This window comes from Scyliorhinus canicula, chromosome 17 (assembly GCF_902713615.1).
Source record: "Scyliorhinus canicula chromosome 17, sScyCan1.1, whole genome shotgun sequence".
NCBI lineage: Eukaryota > Metazoa > Chordata > Chondrichthyes > Carcharhiniformes > Scyliorhinidae > Scyliorhinus > Scyliorhinus canicula.
This window is the reverse complement of record NC_052162.1, coordinates 14,671,833-14,690,416: the sequence shown is the minus strand read 5'-3', so window position 1 is coordinate 14,690,416 and position 18,584 is coordinate 14,671,833. Positions and strand designations below refer to the sequence as shown.

Here is an 18,584-nt window from a genome sequence, read left to right as displayed (position 1 = left end):
ACAGTAACTTCATTTGAAGCCTACTTGTGACAATAAGCGATTTTCATTTCATTTCATTTCACACTCCGCCTCTTTCCACTGGGGACATCTGAGTGAGCCAGGGTGTATATATCACATAACACCTCCAGCACGTGGCTGAGAGCTAGTCCGGTTCAGTCAGACAGAGCAATCACACTTAGGTTAGCAGAGAGTCGAACTCACAGAGAACTGTGCTAACTGTGTTCAGTAAATCAAATTGAACTAACTTCAAGGTCTGCAGTCTATTTCAGTTATAGCTGCATCCAGTTGCAGCCCATGTCATCTCAGTGTGCTTAACACAACACCCTTAACTGTAAAACGTACCTGGTGAAAAAATGGTTTCTGCCATCAGAACTATTGATGGGAAGGCATCTGTGAACACAACTTAGAGTTCTACAACAAATATTACAACCTAACGTGACATGACCTCAGATGGTCATCAGGAAGTTAGGGAATATGAAGAGCAGCAAAGAGATAGGCAAACTCGTGCCTTCAATTTAAGGCACAGGGCACAAGACTTTAAAGTGCTGCAGCCTGAAGAGAGTGTGAATACGGGATCAACAGAAAGAAGGCATTGGATTAGAAAGAGCATCACAGCCATGTTCGTATACAATCGACAAATGACAAAAGACATGCTGTTAGGTGAATTGGACATTCGGAATTCTCCCTCTGCGTACCCGAACAGGCGCCGGAATGTGACGACTAGAGGCTTTTCACAGTAACTTCATTGCAGTGTGAATGTAAGCCTACTTGTGACACTAAAAAAGATTATTATTATTATGTGTTTGAAACATCCAAATGGCTTTTCACCTTTATTAAAGCTGTGACTTTGACTTCACTCTGCTTTAAATAAGGTAGCAATGGGAGATAAAGTCTTGTGGCAAACCATATTCCAACAGGGTGTTTTGCCACTTCAGTGAGTATTATAAGTCAACCGTTAGACTAGAGCCAGATGTTGGCTGATCATCTGGAGCGGCAGGTTTTTTTCCTGAAAAATGTTAGTGCTGTACATTTGATATATTTAATTTGCCTCAAAGTAATGCAGAGATGACACTTGTGTCTAAGCGCTCAGGAACTTATATTTCTGCAGAGTTTTATACAGTGCTTTTGAATGTTTACTCATGCTTCAGCTCTTTCACAGAATAACACAACACAGGAGGCCATTGAGTACATCATGCCTGCACTGAACTTTTCTCCAATAATCTTCGTTTTCAAGGATATATCCAACTCCCTTCTGAAAGTTATTCTTGAATCTGCAGTGCAGGTCACTGATCCTAATGGTCAAACAATAGCCAATTCATCCTCTTCCGAAATTCTTTCCCTAACCGCACTAGAAAAGGGTTGCTTACTCTGTAATCGTATGTGGAATCTGCATTCTCGTCACACGCTATGACTTCGGGTGCCATCCAATAGGGTGTCCCAATGAAAGTGTTCCGTTTCTCCATGGTCCTGTCCAGCTGAGCACTGACTCCAAAGTCAACTGCAAGGGGGACATTAGCCAATCACTCATTAGCGTTTTAAAACATCGCATCACAAAATAGGCATGCACAATAGTCTCCTGGTCAGCCATGTTTGATGTGGAGTGGCGCCCCTCAAACATTACCCTCCGAAATCAGGCTAGTGACCTGTTTAGGAAATATAAGCTAAGAAAACAGGCATAAGCGTGTGCTTTGTCTGCCCCATGCATCTCTAAAAGCCAGTAAAGATCCTAATATTGCAGAGAAATGCTTACCAAGCTTTACTTCTGCATTCTCAGTCAATAACACATTCTGTCCTTTGATATCACGATGGATAACATGGTGAGAGTGAAGATGGGCCAGTCCCTGTAAGGACAAATCAACATAAAGACAAACTGTAAGTTACATGGTACAACCATGGAGATTCGTCTGGACATTATATACATACTAATTCACCAAACACAATGGCCATTTGAATATGAATATCGAAATAATTTACATGGCCTCAGAATGTCCTAAATTGCTTCACTTCATTATTACTTTTCGTATGGTGTAAATGCAAAGGTTCCACAACGAAGAGTTGAATAAATAACCAGTTTATTTGCTTTTTGCAGTGAGGTTTGAGGGAGGAATGTTGGCCTAGACACAGTATGCTTTCTGCTCTCTGCAATCTTTAACCCTCACGTGAATGAGAAAATGCGGCATTTGCCTCATTTACAGGATAATGATAATTATAACCGATATTATTGCCACAAGTAGGCTTACATTAACACTGCAATGAAGTTACTGTGAAAATCCCCTAGTCACCACATTCCGCTGCCTGTTCGGATACACTGAGGGAGAATTCAGAATATCCAATTCACCTCGTCTTTCGGAACTTGTGGGAGGAAACCGGAGCACCCGGTGGAAACCCAAGCAAACACGGGGAGAACGTGCAGACTCCGCACACACAGTGACCCAAGATGGGAATCGAACCTGGGACACTGGCACTGTGAAGCAACAGTGCTAACCATTGTGCTACCATGCCACCAACAGTGTAGCACTTCCTCAGTGCCACACTAAAGTTTCAACCTGTCTTTGACTCCACCGTTTGACTCAAGAGTCAGAGTTCTGTCAATTAAACCAAGCTGAAAGTTATAGGTCAAGGTATAGTAAAAAAAACAGTGACTCTATGAGCTCGGAAATTTGTGTCAGAAACGATGGAAGTGAGCAGCTTAATATGCAAGTTGTATTTATACCGCGCCTTTAATATAGAAAAAAGCTCACAAGTTACTTCACAGCAGAGTTATTAAATGAAATTGGACACTGAGCACAGAACACTATATTGGAACAATGACTAAATGCTTGGTTGAAAAGGTAGGTTTTGTAAAGGTCTTTGTAGTGTCATGGGAATGTCACTTTAAGAAATGTTTGTCTGCTCAAGTGGCTGCAGTGATGTCAGAGTGTGGGCTCTGGCTCTGCTTTTTAATTTCGCTTTAAGGAAAAGCTTGCGTGTGTCGGTGTTTTTTGGTTTTGTTTTAGTGCTGGAGTTGAAGCCAGCCAAAAAAGGTGTAATTTTGATCTCTCTGCCATCTAAAGACTATCTGTAGATCATTTGGTGAATTTAGAGTGATAACTGCTTTCAGTAGAGAATTCAAACCTGATGTGCTTCTGTAAAAAGGGTTTTTGTCTTATGGATGTTAAAAGGAAAGTTTAAGGATTACTTAGAGTGTGGTATTCTTTGGGGGTTGTATTTGAATTGCTAAGATGTTCACTGTATGTTTTAAAAAGATTAACTGAGTTCATAGAATAAACATTGTTTTGCTTTAAAAATTACTTTTAAATTTCTGCTGCACCACACCTGGGCTGGGATTCTCCCCTAACCGGCAGGGCGGGGGATCCTGGCATAGCGGAGTGGCGCCAACCACTCTGGCATTGGGCCTCCCCAAAGGTGCGGAATTCTCCGCACCTTTAGGGGCTAGGCCCGCGCAGGAGTGGTTTCTGCTCTGCCGATGGCGCGAAAACCAGCGCCAACGGCCTTTGGCACGACGCTGCCCGGCGTCGGGGCTGGCCGAAAGGCCTTCGCCGGTTCACACATGCGCCAGTGCGTCAGCGGCTGCTGACGTCACCACCGGCGCATGCGCAGTAGGGGGGGTCCCTTCTGCCTCCGCCATGGTGGAGGCCGTGGCGGTGGCGGAAGAAAAAGAGTGCCCCCACAGCACTGGCCCGCCCGCCGATCGGTGGGCCCCGATCGCGGGCCAGGCCACCGTGCAGGCACCCCCGGGGTACGAACGCCCCACGCCCCTCAAGACCCCGGGAGCCCGCTCACGCCGCCAATCCCGCCGGCACCAGAGGTAGTTTAAACCACGTTGGCGGGATTGGCCTGTCAGCGGCGGGTCTTCGGCCCATCGCGGGCCGGAGAATCGCCGTGGGGGGCACGTCGATAGGCGGGGCGTGATTCCCGATGGCGGAGAATTCCGGCCATGGCGGGGGCAGGATTTACGCCGGCCCTGGGTGGGGGTCGGAGAATTCCAACCCTGGAGGGTGGGTTGTGTGCTCCCCATACCACAATCTAGTAAAAGTCATGGGTCAGGTCACCTCCATGATACACTTTGGGGTTCTCTAAACCCTGGACCATAATAGTAGAGAAAAGAGAGGAATCGCAGTTTAGGTCTGGAATTCCAGAACTCCGGGCTAAGGCAGCGGAAGGCACGGCTGCCGATTCTGAAGCGTTTAATATCGGGGATGTGCAACAGATTAGAATTGGAGGAGCATGGAGATCTTAGAGGGCTGGAGGAGAATGGAGAGAGCGAACAGGCAAGGACGTGGTGGGATTTGAAAGCAAGGAAGCAAATTTAAAAATCGAGGCATTGCATGTAGGTCAGCGGGCACAGCAATGATGTGAACGGAACCTAGTAGGAGTTAGGTTACCAGTGGCAGAGGCAGTTCTCGGGCAATGGAGAATCTGTGAATCAAGAGCCCTTTAGGTTTGACAGAATATTTCCCTATCTTTTCATTCGGAGCGTGTGAATATTCTGATTTGAAGTGGTAGCAGTTCTTTTCTGGAACCGTTCCAAAAATAATAAACTTCTGTAACAGCAGACTTTTGTTAGTCAACTAAAGATTGGAAACAAATCAAATTAAGCTCCTTTAGATTGGATGTAATTTAATGGTGTTAGGTATACCCAGGAACTATTGGAATGGGATTAGCACAAAGGGGCTGGTTTAGCTCACTCGGCTAAATTGCTGGCTTTTAAAGCAGGCCAGCAGCACGGTTCGATTCCCGTACCAGCCTCCCCGGACAGGCGCCGGAATGTGGCGACTAGGGGCTTTTCACAGTAACTTCGTTGAAGCCTACTCGTGACAATAAGCGATTTTCATTTTCATTTCATTTTCACAAAGCCAGATATACCTCGCTGCACTATTTGGAAGATTCTCTTTAAACATAAAGAGAGCGAATGGGTCACAGAATGTGTGGTATCAGATTGGTTGCAGGCGATGTGTCCTGCTCCTTATTCAGTCCCATGGACCTCGACAGGATTAAGCATGTGTGTTTTATAAGAGTAGACAAATGCAATTTTGCTTATTTTACATCCCATGTCCAATTCCAATTTTACCCAAAGGATCTGCAGAGTAACCGATAGGTTCATTGTAGTTATGGTAAGTTTACTAAAATCCCAAACCCGCAAAAGCCCAGTCAGTCCAAACCCACGTGGGTCAACACCACCTCAGTTCCCCAGCCTGCAATGTCAAACGCTGAAATACCGAATAACTAGGGTAGACATGCTGTGTAATACCCAGCCCCCTAAAACATCTTGGGGGCCATTCTCCATTGCTGGGCGCTGCGATCGGGTCTCCTGATTGGATGGCGAATGGAATGTCCACAGATAACAGGTTTGGCGCCCGTTGCGTCCCTCCGATCCCCGGCAGTGGCCTCAGCAAGCTACCCACCCTGCGCTGGCAGGAGGTTACAAATCAAGTGATTAACACCCACTTCAACATGATCTGGAAGCCCGATTAAACACCACCTCACCATTATGCACCCACCCCCACAAAGGAAATCCACCCGGCGGGCTGCGGTGAAAATCATCCCAAGCGTGGCCCTGACACAGTGGACCCGGAGGTCAAGGGGGTCAGTGCATAACTGAGCTGCCTCCCAAGGTCCAGCGGAAGCACCCCCCACCCCCCCACAACAAAAATTATGCCCCCTCCACTGACAAGAAGGGGCATCCTAACTCTCCCCATCAAGGGAATAACGGGTCACCCCTCCCACAGGATGCACACATAGGGAGGGGCCTCCCACTCCCCTATGGCTGCCACCAGCCCTCTTTCAGATGCCCCTATTAGTTAATCCCATCAGACCCTCATCAGACCACCATTAATGATCCCCATCAGCGACTACCATCAGTCACCCTCATCAGTCACCCCTACCTAAAAGCTGAGTGAAAGATCACTGCATTTTCACTTACCTTTCCCTAACATCTGTTGCCTCAGACAAAAATGTTTAAAGCAGCAACTGTTATAAATGTTGGAGGAGTCCGTGAAATCCAAGTACACTTGAAAGTGCTTCAAATTCCTTGGCAGCCTTTGAAGTGCAAAACACCCATTCAATTTCACACAGCAATATATTTCATTGGCCGGTGATTGACAGTTTTTCTGAGTACAGAGACACGTGCTTGCTGGATTATTAATGCTCTACTGTGACTGTCAGCTCCGCACCCCATCAAAAGGAGCCAAGAGGAAGTGAAACCACGTAGCTCATTTTAACATGGTGAAGAGCTGTCAATCATAGCAGGAATGTGTATAAACATTGTGGTTAGCACCAAAGCAGGGTGCTTGAGATATATTCAAGCATGAAGAGAAAGACAGATAAACAATCTACCAAGCATCTATCTCTATACTAATAAAACTGTCAATTATTAGCTAGTGAATTGCATTGCTGTGCTAAATTGAATGGGGGATTTGCATTTCAAAGGCTATCAAGGGATTTGAAGCCCTTTCAAGTGCGCTTGGCTTTCAAGGAAGCCTCTGACATGTGCAACAGCTGCTGTTTTAAATAGGTTGTCTGAGGTAGCAGGAGAGGTAAGTGAAAATTTAGTGATCTTTCACTGTACCGACTAGACGGCTCTTTAGCTTTCAGACAGGGGTGACTGATGGGGGGCACTGATGGGGGGCACTGATGGAAGGTCTGATGGTGGTGACTGATGGGGGGCACTGATGGGGGGCACTGATGGGGGTCACTGATGGAAGGTCTGATGGTGGTGACTGATGGGAGTGACTGATGGGAATGACTGATGGGGGGCACTGATGGGGGGCACTGATGGGGGGGCACTGATGGGGGGCACTGATGGGGGGCACTGATGGGGGGCACTGATGGGGGGCACTGATGGGGGGCACTGATGGGGGGCACTGATGGGGGCACTGATGGGGGCACTGATGGGGGGCACTGATGGGGGGCACTGATGGGGGGCACTGATGGGGGGCACTGATGGGGGGCACTGATGGGGGGCACTGATGGGGGGCACTGATGGGGGGCACTGATGGGGGGCACTGATGGGGGGCACTGATGAGGGGCACTGATGGCGGTGCCTGATGGGAGTGTCTGACGGGAGAGCCTGACGGGAGTGCCTGACGGGAGTGCCTGACGGGAGTGCCTGACGGGAGTGCCTGACGGGAGTGCCTGACGGGAGTGCCTGACGGGAGTGCCTGACGGGGGTGCCTGACGGGGGTGTCTGACGGGGGTGTCTGACGGGGGTGTCTGACGGGAGTGCCTGACGGGAGTGCCTGATGGGAGTGCCCGATGGGAGTGCCTGATGGGAGTGTCTGATGGGGGTGAATTGTTAGGGTCTGATGGGGGTGACTGATGGGGTAGGGTAATGGAGAGTTCGGTGGGGAGGGGTTTGGGTAACCCTCAAGCATGCTTGCTATTGGGGGACCCCTTATTACCATATTGCAGGGGGGTGGAGATTCCTGTGTTTGTTGACAGCAGTGGGGGAGGAAGGTTCTTGTGGTGGTGGGGGGGGGGGGGGGGGGGGGGGGGGCGTGTGGAAATGACCACCGGGCCTCGGGATCGGGGTGCACACTCACAATGTCTGCCCGAGACCGGGGTTCCAAAGGGAATCCAGCAAGTTCTCCACCATGCATAAAATTTTCATGATTAAGGAGAGAGACTCGCACCTGGGCCCCGCTCCTCGTGCCAATGGAGACCAGTCCCAATTCTTCCTGGAGGGAGCAGTTCGGCTCCGGAATGGAGACTCACAAATACTCAACCACATTGATAGTGTGTCTCTGATTGTGGGGGGGCATTCCTGTCAGCCAAGAAAATGATTAAACAGTATATTAGAAGATAACAATCTGCTGGCACTGCTTCAACTTCGGAACTTCAAATCTGAGAAGCACAACCTGGAAATTTCAGGTTCGAAAGCACCAATCAAAACCACAGGTGTGCTCATTAATCGTGCACCTGAGGCGCCGCTGAAGTGGCCGCTGAATAAAATGAGTTTTCGGATTGCAATTCAAACTTACCCGAAGAACCTCTCGACAGATATACGCGATCCAGTCTTCTTTCAAACAGTTCCCTTTGGTTTTCTTGACCAAATCAGTCACAGAGCCTGCTCCACAGAACTCCATTACCAGCTGTAATCAAAAGCAAAGTGAACAGAGAGGATGGATTTTAATATCGCTGCCATAGGTCATTCCGAGAGAATTACGGATAATATATGGAATTTCCAGCAGAGAGTCGGGCCATTCAGTCCATCTCCTTGAGGTTGATGTCTAAGCTCCACACAAAGCTCCTCCCATCCTATTACATCCATCCATCACTATCAGTGTGTCCTGCTCCTTTCTCCATCATGTGTTTATATTCAGTGTCTTTATTGAATTCAGCTCAGCTATTCCACAGTGGTAGCGAGTTCTACATTCTAACCATTCATTGGAAGATGTCATTTCTCCTCAATTCCCAATTGAATTCATTTGTGACCCAAGGGTGGAATTCAATGGAAAGTTTTCTCAGTTCATTTTTGGTGGGTTTTTGAGGAAGTTTCCTGTTGATTCTGCCGGCGGGTTCCCCACCACTTTCCAATGATCACTTTCCTGGGCCCTGAGGAGTTTCTCTCTGGTTTAGCCCGCACTTTGGCGCAATTCTCCGGAAAGATTTCTGAGTGTCGTAACGAGCGGGAATTACCGCGTGCTTCCCGGGGCTCAGCCCAGCGAGGCCGGTAATGCAGAGACCTCACGGGCTTCTCACCGCAAATGATTTGCCGACACCGCGCTTGCCAGCCTCCCGCTAACAAGGTCGAGCAGCACTGAAGCTGCACTTGCTCAGCCAACCACAGCCAGCTCACAACAATGGCGCCCAGGAGAGCAACCCCAAGATTCAGGGACGCTGACCTCAGGAGGTCGCTAGACGCCGTGTAGGCCAGGAGGGATGTCTTGTTCCCCCGAGAGTCGAGGAGGGTCAGCTGGAGGGCAGCCAGTGCTGCCTGGGACAAGGTGGCGGCAGCTGTGAGCACGGTCAGTGTGACCAGGAGGACTGACCTCCAACGCAGGAAGAAGGTCAATGACCTATACTGGGCAGCACGAATGAATAGCCCCCCCCCACCCCAGAGACCTTTCCACCCCCACGGGAGCATCCATCCCACAAATCTCCATGCAACCCTCCTTCCACCTCTCTCCCTTCAACCCCCCCCCCCACCCCCCCATCAAACCTCCCCTCACAACCAGCCTCCCACCACTGTGAACCATGTGTGTGGTTATCGATGCCCTCTCTGTCTCCCCTCAGGAAACCCTCTCCCACAAATGCCAGGAGAGGGCCCAGTCTGGCGGTAGTGCGCCAGACATCAGAAGCCTCACCGCCTTCGAGGAGCAAGCCCTGGAGGTGACTGGTGCGGCAGAGGACAGGGTGCAGGCTGACGGACGCCGCGGAGGTGAGGAACTACCAGGTTCCACCCGTGGGACCTGACAAACGTGAGTTGTTACTGCCTTACTGACTGACCCATCCCTCCCACTGACCACATGTCCACTCTCCCACACTCCCAAGTCCTCCAGCTGATGGCGCAGGCCCATCCCGGGTGGCCCTTCTCCAGCCTCCCAGGAGACCACCTCTGAGGAGAGCTCCGAGGATGCCAGCAGAATAGTTGCAGATACACCCACCTTGGTGGGACATGTTCATGGTCAGGCTTCGGGGGCACAATCTGGTCAGCACCACAATGATGCTGATGTACATCTGGTGGAGGCAGGAACCCCCAGGCAAGACAGCAGTTGGAGGGCAGCTGGAGCCCAGGACCCAGCTTGGTGCTGAGTCTGTGGAACAGGGTTATCCGTAGCTGATGGAGACGTTAGGGAGCAGACAGGACATTCAGAGGAAGATGTCAGTGACACTCCAGCAGATCCATAGCTGCTTGCAGGAGTCCCAGAGGCTATGGGCGCAGGAGATATTGCCGGCAATGCGTGGCGCTGAGGCAAACACTGCTAAGATGGCGACCGCAGTGGAGAGCCTGGTCACATCAGCAGTATTAGTGAAGGGAGGATGGGGAATTGTTAAACACCCTTGTGCACATCCAGTAGGCTGATCCTGTCACTTTCTTCCGCAATGCGGGCCGACCTCCACATCTCTCCAGGCCTCCCCCCTACCCTGCCTCACCCCATCCCAGGCACACCGAGTGCAGGCGATGGGTCTGAGTGAGCACTCAACATAGAGGCAGGGATCAGACTATGGCATATATTGAGTAGCACTGGTGCCCAGCTCTCTGCGGGTTATCATCACCACCCGCTGCCGGCGCCACCTCATCGCCCTCCTTCTAGAATAATAATCTTTATTGTCACAAGTAGGCTTACATTAACACGGCAGTGAAGTTACTGTGAAAAGCCGTCACACCGCGGCGCCTGTTCGGCGACACCGAGAGAGAATTCAGAATGTCCAATTCACCCAACAAGCACTTTTTTCGGGACTTGTGAGAGGAAAGTGGAGCACCCGGAGGAAACCCATGCAGACACGGGGAGAACGTGAGGGTTCCACACAGTGACCTAAACCGGAATCGAACCCGGGACCCTGGCGCTGTGAAGCAACAGTGCTAACCACTGTGCTACCGTGCCGCCCATCTCCTCGGAGGTGGTCACATGTTCCTCATCACCAACGTACAGCACGTCACCCCGCTACTGCGTGAGGTTGTGGAGGGCACTGCCAACCACCACAAAGCGGGCCACCCTCCGGGCGATGTACTGGAGGGCACCACTGGAGCGGTCGAGACATCCGCTTCTTGAGGAGTCTGATGCACTGTTCAATGACAGCCCAGGTGGTCACATGGGCCTCATTGTACCGGGCCCCCGCTTCGGTCACCGGCCTCCGTACTGGCATCATTAGCCAGATCCTCGGTACTCCCCCTTATCCCCCAATTTCCAGCCGCCCATCCTGGGGTAGTCTTTGAAGAGGCCGGGGATGTCCGACTGCCCCAGGATATAGCTGTCATCGACACTCCCCGGTAAGCAAGCATATATGTGCATTATCTTCGTCTGGTGGTCACACATGAGCTGTATGTTCAGGGAGTGGAGTCCCTTTCTGTTAACAGAGCACTGCCAGATGGCCCAGTGAGCACAGGACAATATGCATGGCATCTATTACCCCTCCGGTGATCGCGGAGAAATCTGCATCTTGTTGGGTTTGGTCCATGTCAAAGATGATGTAGCTTTCCGCCCGGGAAAACAGGGCATCCGTGAACTGTCGGATGCACCTGTGGGCTATGGCTTGCGGGATACCACACAGCTCCCCACTCAAGCTCTGGAATGATCCCTCGGCGTAAACTTTCAGAGCTGCAGTGACTTTGACGGAGCGGGTGTCCTCTTCCACGTGGTGCCAGGTCTGCAAGGACAGGGCACAGGTGCCGCATAGTCTTCTTGTTGAGGCGGAGCGTCCTGCGGCACACGTTGTCGGTACAAGTGAGGCGTGTACACCCTGGGCCATTGTGTACACCCAGGGCCATTGTGTACACCCTGGGTCATTGTGTACACCATGTGTCAATGTGTACACCCTGGGTCATTGTGGGACCCCTGGGTCATTGTGTACACCCTGGGTCAATGTGTACACCCTGGGTCAATGTGTACACCCTGGGCCATTGTGTACACCATGTGTCAATGTGTACACCCTGGGTCATTGTGTACACCCTGGGTCAATGTGTACACCCTGGGCCATTGTGTACACCCTGGGCCATTGTGTACACCATGTGTCAATGTGTACACCCTGGGTCATTGTGGGACCCCTGGGTCATTGTGTACGCCCTGGGTCATTGTGTATGCCCTGGGTCATTGTGTACACCATGTGTCAATGTGTACACCCTGTGTCATTGTGGGACCCCTGGGTCATTGTGTACACCCTGGGTCAATGTGTACACCCTGGGCCATTGTGTACACCCTGGGCCATTGTGTACACCCTGGGCCATTGTGTACACCCTGGGCCATTGTGTACACCCTGGGCCATTGTGTACACCCTGGGCCATTGTGTACACCCTGGGTCAATGTGTACACCCTGGGTCAATGTGTGCACCCTGGGCCATTGTGTACACCCTGGGCCATTGTGTACACCCTGTGTCATTGTGGGACCCCATGGTCATTGTGTACACCCTGGGCCATTGTGTACACCCTGGGTCATTGTGTACACCCTGGGCCATTGTGTACACCCTGGGTCAATGTGTACACCCTGGGTCAATGTGTGCACCCTGGGCCATTGTGTACACCCTGGGTCATTGTGTACACCCTGTGTCATTGTGTACACCCTGTGTCATTGTGGGACCCCTGGGTCATTGTGTACACCCTGGGCCATTGTGTACACCCTGGGTCATTGTGCACACCCTGGGTCATTGTGCACACCCTGGGTCATTGTGTACACCCTGTGTCAATGTGTACATCCTGTGTCAATGTGTACACCCTGGGTCATTGTGGGACCCCTGGGTCATTGTGGGACCCCTGGGTCATTGTGTACACCCTGGGTCATTGTGTACACCGTGTCAATGTGTACACCCTGTGTCATTGTGGGACCCCTGGGTCATTGTGTACACCCTGGGTCAATGCGTACACCCTGGGTCATTGTGTACACCCTGGGCCATTGTGTACACCCTGTGTCATTGTGGGACCCCTGGGTCATTGTGTACACCCTGGGTCATTGTGTACACCCTGGGTCATTGTGTACACCCTGGGTCATTGTGTACACCCTGGGCCATTGTGTACACCCTGGGCCATTGTGTACACCCTGGGCCATTGTGTACACCCTGGGCCATTGTGTACACCCTGGGTCATTGTGTACACCCTGGGTCAATGTGTACACCCTGGGTCATTGTGTACACCCTGTGTCATTGTGGGACCCCTGGGCCATTGTGTACACCCTGGGTCATTGTGGGACCCCTGGGTCATTGTGTACACCCTGGGCCATTGTGTACACCCTGGGTCATTGTGTACACCCTGGGCCATTGTGTACACCCTGGGTCATTGTGTACACCCCGTGTCATTGTGGGGCCCCTGGGCCATTGTGTACACCCTGGGTCATTGTGGGACCCCTGGGTCATTGTGTACACCCTGGGCCATTGTGTACACCCTGGGTCAATGTGTACACCCTAGGTCAATGTGTACACCCTGGGTCAATGTGTACACCCTGGGTCAATGTGGGATGGTCGTCCAGGTCCTCAGGGTGTTCGGCGGGGTCCAGCACATGGGCCGCTGCTGCTGCCGCCATCACTGGCGTCTGGCCACCCGGCCTAATAGCAGCACCACTCGGGCAAGTTCTGCGTCCAACATCCCTGCCATAACATTCAATATCTATAAGGAATTGGGAGAAGGTGGTAGACTGACAAACAGCGGTGGCTCCCACTCCAGGACCATCCAATCCCCCACTGATGGCTGCTCACTTCCTCAGCTCCCCAGTAGAAATCAATCCACCAGGTTCACGTTTTTCAATTTTCAAAAGGAGTACTGATCGGCGCCAGCGTGACCACTCCACTTGCTGGAGAGGCCGCTGAATGATGGGAGGCTGTAGGATAAAGGGTGGCTCCCATTAATTATATGGAAATAGGGCCGAAGTGGTGATAATTGGATTCTTGCCACACTACGGCGAGATCCTGATTTCGCCTACGGGAGCAGGCCAGTTGCAGGCGCCTGGCGTTGTTTCTCATTTTCTGCCTCTCCCGCTATTCACCGGCCTAGTTTTGCTTGAGCGAGAGAGCAGTGAGGCCGGCGAATCGTGCCTTTAGAATTTTTTCAGTACTTGGGAGCTGAACACAGAGATCAGGCCGCCATTTTGAAAGGGTGCCCCGACATCCAACACCCCTTCGCGTATGGGCAATGCGTTCCCCCCCCCATACACACACACACAAATGGGCACTACCGCACATCATCCAAGAGAGGACATCATGTTATGGGGTCCCTCGGGGGCCCCCCCTACAGCCCCCACCACCCACAGCGCCCCTCCCCCCACCAAGTCCCCTTCAGCAGCCCCCCCCCCAAATCCATGACCCCCACCTGTCACCTCCTCAACCTCCCAGAGGCCCCTACTTACCTGCCATGCACACACCCACCCTTCAAACCCCCCTACACCCTCTTTTGTGGGCATGGCCCCCTCGGGCCCTGACTCTTGGCAGCGCCACCCTGGCACCCAGGCACCCTGCCTGTGCTCCTGCTGGCTTGGCAGTGCCGCACGGGCACCTCGGCAGTACTGATCGGTGCGCAGCTGCAGCTTTCCTGGGGAGATCAGGAGATCGAGCAAGGCTGGTAGATCCCGGGTAGGTAGGCCTTAAGTAGGTTTAAGACCCGTTTTGGGTGGAGCTCCAATTCCAATGCCTCCTGGGAGTTGGCTACATCCCGCGAGGCACGAAGGCTGTCGGGTGGCCCGTGGGAGGCTTCACCAGCCACGTTGTGCTCTCGCTTGAGGTAAGAATCGCACCCAGAGTTTTGGATTTCCTCACAAGCAGAAACCTCTTCTCACGGTCCACCCTATTGAACCATTTTTCGTTTGAAAAGAAAGGTATAACATTACATAGACATGACAAGAACCGAGTCAACCCACGGCCGGAATTTACCAGCCGTTCCTGCCAGCAGGATCTTACATTCTCACTGATAGCGATCCCCACCACGAATTCCCCAGCGGCGGGGGCCCTGTTGACAGTTGCTGGACCACAAGATCCCACCACTGGCCAATAGTGGGCCACCTCTCCGGCCGCGAATCACGCCCCGGGAGGGGTCCGTTAAACCACACCCCATGTTGGTGCTTATTCTCCCCATAAGCACAGTCGTCATCCTATCACCTTCCTCTCAGCCAGTTTTTAATCCAATTTGTTACCTTGCCCCAATATTTCTAATGGTCGGTCTCCATATGCGCGACCTTCCAAAGAACTCCATCACGTTTTTCAATCAGCATTTTCCAGGGTGGTCACATGGTGTGATCGCGTGAGCGGCTGCGTTTTTGCGAGCTCCGACGCTGCTCATCTTTAAACCACCTTTTCACCCTCACGTACATTTCGTTGTTGTCTTTTATTGGTTTACATCGTTTAAACAATGTTCCGAGAATTGTGAGCCGGTGTTTCTGCATTGTGGAGCCGAGTTAGAATATTTAAATCCGTGTTTGTTAATGGTGGCTGGAAGGAGTTGGGGTGGGGCCCTGTCTTTAATGGCACAGCGGCTTTGGAGCAGCCCCCGCCCTGATGGTGTGGTGTGCATCGATGGATGATGGCTGCCAATGAAGATGCTGTTCTGGCTGGAAGAGATACAGGTCGTCAAGGCCCAAGATCGTCACGGCCCAATTCCAAGAGTTGTGAGGTGGTTTTATGGAGCAATGGTAGCGCGTAAAAGGGTTCTTGTGGTAGGGAGAGCACTGTCCCTGGCGGAAGCTCGCACCTGTACAGGTGAGTTTCTACTGCATGGCCTGTCGTCCATCCTGGTTGAGTCGGGAGAGAGAGAAGGGGACAAGAGAGGAGTGCTGATGAGTCTAGTTTACGAGGTGAGGCTTTGGAGAAGTTCCCAGTTGAGTTTGAGAATTGGATGCCATGTTTCAGGAATCTTAACCTGGCGGCTGGGCAAATTAAGTTCACAGGAACGCATTCAATCCTGTCTTCTAGGCCTGGGGTTGGTGTGGCCTTCCAACCACTGGTCCTGTGTTTTCCCGTTACAGATGTCAATCATGAGGGGTGGGATGTGGCCGAGCCGATTAAGCCGTCCTTCCCGTCCAGAGCCTACCACCTGGTGAGACGGTATGATGGACGTAATGGTGCCTCGTGCTTCATTCTTCAAAATCCTTGAGTGATCCTGATTAGCGCTCATTGATCTTGATCCTGCTTCAGCCTTGATATTGACCATCTTTGTGCGCCAGTGAGGAAATCTTTATCCTGAGCACTGCTTTGCATTTCTACATCTCAGTTGTTAGCCTGGACTTTCCTCCCTGTTGATCAGACTGTTCTCTGCCTGATATTGTCAATTTTTTCCATGTGATGGACTGTACCATTGATTATCCTGATTTGACAAGTTCATATCATGTTATGCCCACTCCGCTCACCTCAAAGGAAGATGAGTGGGGCCAGGGTGGGGTGAGGGGTGGAGTGTTGAAGTCAGTACGGTTAGTTTGTCCTCAGTATGTTCGAGTATGGTTCCCGCAGTTGGAGCTAACCAGTTTAGGTTTGTTTTCCTTTTTCTCTTTGTTTTAAAATCCAATCCAGAGCATCCATACATTTACCTGTGAAGGCCCAGGCAGACTGTTTGTATCCTGATGAGGACTGGGCTATGTTTGTCTCCTCCTGAGGGTAGAGTCAGACTTTTCTCCTCTCCCGCTCTTGACTATTTTTGTTGCTGTTTGAACTTTTCTGAGGACAAGAGTAGAGGAGTAGCCCTGAGTATCCTTTACGGAATGGTGGTGTCTGTGTTCCGGCTGGGTGCCTCCTTCCTCCCATCCTCCGGGGTGGGGGGGGGGATTCTTCTCTTCCTTCTGGGTTGTGTGTGGTGTTGCTTCTGGTGTTGGTTTGGCCCGGTGGTGTGGTAGGGGTCCCGGGGTTTTGGGGTGGGGGTGGAGGGGTCCGGCCCTCCCACCCAGGGTACGCGCGATGTGGGTACTTTGTTGGTTCTTCTTCCTTGGTGCTGGGGATCCCCATTGGTTGGGGCCAATTTATATGTCCCTTCATCCCTGGTTTGGGGGGGGGGGGGGGGGGGGGCTGTGGGGGGGAATGCATTTCCGGAGTAGGATTGGATTGGTGCAGCCTCAGTGGGGGTAAGTGTTGGGGTTTTATGTAAATTTCTGGGGTCAGAATCTCCTGCATCTTTTATGACATAATTGGGTTAGGCCAAGCCCAGACTGTGTTCAGTATCCTGCTGTCCCCAAGGAGTGGGGGCGTCTTTATTTTCAGGGCACCCGCAGGGCGAGCCCAGTGTGGCTGCTTCTGGCACCCGGGTGAGTAATGACTTTGGAATGGAATGAACGTTGTACCTAAGGCTTGTCCTTTTCTATTTCCCCCGAGGTAGGAGTGAGGTTCCCTGTGGCTCAGTTGGAAGCTCTTGTCCTTTTTTACATGCCTTGGGCAGTCACCCAAGCAGCTGAATAACTAAGCTCTGATCGTCCTTGATCTTTCACCTTGCCTTTTCCATCCTCTTGAGACACTGTGGAGGTGGGACTTCCATCGAGCCCTTCTCCTTGTTGTTGGTCGTCTTCTGAGGGTCTTGATTGCAGTTTGTTGTTACTTTTCAATCTCTTTTAATATTGAAACAATAGCGGATATGACATATGACAAATAATTTACTATAAGTTGTAGTGTTACAGAAGTAAACAAATGCAAGTAAACATCCTATTGGGTTTTCCGTGTTAAAAATGCATTCAGGCATTTAACTTGTTTATTGTATTAATAGTGACATTTGCCTTGAACATTCCAACATTTCTACAGCTCCTTATGTCCTGATTTCCTCGAGAAACTGAACATCTGTGGACATGCCTTGAATTAAAAGCCCCACGCAATTTTGTTAATGGACTGACAGTCACGTTTTCATGAAGACATTCCCCCCCCCGCCCCTCCCCACCCCGTGTTGGCCGGTTGGATTGATTAGGTGCTTAACACCACACTTGTTCAATTTCCCAAGAAACCAATGACTTTTTATGTTGAAGTGGTTCTGCTGTGGAGAGCCACCTACAGATTGGCACATCAAGGAGCTTAACTTGTGTTCCAGCAGTCTGGCTGTCACAATCACAAAGATTCTGATCTTCTGAGTTCACATGACCGGCAAATCAAGAAATGTTTCTCGGATGTTTCATGACCTGAGTTCTACAGCCATCATCTGCTTCCATAATTACCACAATGATAAATTGACAGATCTAGTTGCAAAATAATATAATTTTAATTATCTCGAATAAAATCTATCGAAATCTGTTCACTTTTATTTTATGGCTTTAATTAACTAATGATAACTTATTGAAAATCTGATAAGAGGTGATTAAGTAGGTTCCACTATAAAGTATGTGTTTTAATCCTGCAGCTTTGTAGAACATGTAAAAGTCTTGGTACCGTCAAATAGTACGACACAGACAAGAGCCTCTTACCCAGAGCTGGTCTTCGTGGCTTGAAGGATTTGTTCTTATGAAGGCACCATAATATGTTGCGATATTTCTGTGATGAGAATACTTCTTCAGCATATTAATTTCCAGCTTGATTTCCTCTTCTTCATCCTGTTCAATAGGAAAAGTGTGAATTGAATTGGTGGGGTTTCTGATGGTGAGCTGTCAGTGTTCTGATTCTGATGAACAGCTTCAGGATTCATTGCAACCGCAGATGTAATGAAAGATTTGTGAAGAGCTGTGAACTGACATTCACAGCTCAGGCCCAGGCTGGGATTTTCTCCCATGTTCTCCCCTTATAGAAGAAAGACGGGACAGGCAAGTACGATCGATGGAAAGTACCGTCCACATTGTGGGCAGGATTTTCAGCCAGCGCTCCCTATCGCCGTAAATGGCGGCGCCGCCGGAAGGTCGCCAGGGTACGAGAATCTCAGCGGCAAGATCTCGTGAGATTTTCCCCGTCCCTCACGGGTGACGGTGATCATAGAACATACAGTGCAGAAGGAGGCCATTCGGCCCATCGAGTCTGCACCGACCCATTTAAGCCCTCACTCCCCCCCCTATCC

The 18,584-nt window shown here is 50.9% G+C and overlaps 1 protein-coding gene across 2 annotated transcripts in view; it reads right to left on the bottom strand.

The window, feature by feature from the left end:
* The window catches only part of si:zfos-2326c3.2 (mitogen-activated protein kinase kinase kinase kinase 4), a 335,482-nt gene that overhangs the window by 177,921 nt on the left and 138,977 nt on the right, over nucleotides 1–18,584 (bottom strand). For both annotated transcript variants that reach the window (XM_038775018.1, XM_038775019.1), the window contains exons 4-7: nucleotides 18,004–18,129; nucleotides 7,980–8,090; nucleotides 1,751–1,841; nucleotides 1,368–1,498 (exon numbers count right to left, since the gene is read on the bottom strand). In XM_038775018.1, the coding sequence (XP_038630946.1) occupies nucleotides 1,368–1,498; nucleotides 1,751–1,841; nucleotides 7,980–8,090; nucleotides 18,004–18,129 (459 nt within the window). The remainder of the gene's footprint in view (nucleotides 1–1,367; nucleotides 1,499–1,750; nucleotides 1,842–7,979; nucleotides 8,091–18,003; nucleotides 18,130–18,584) is intronic.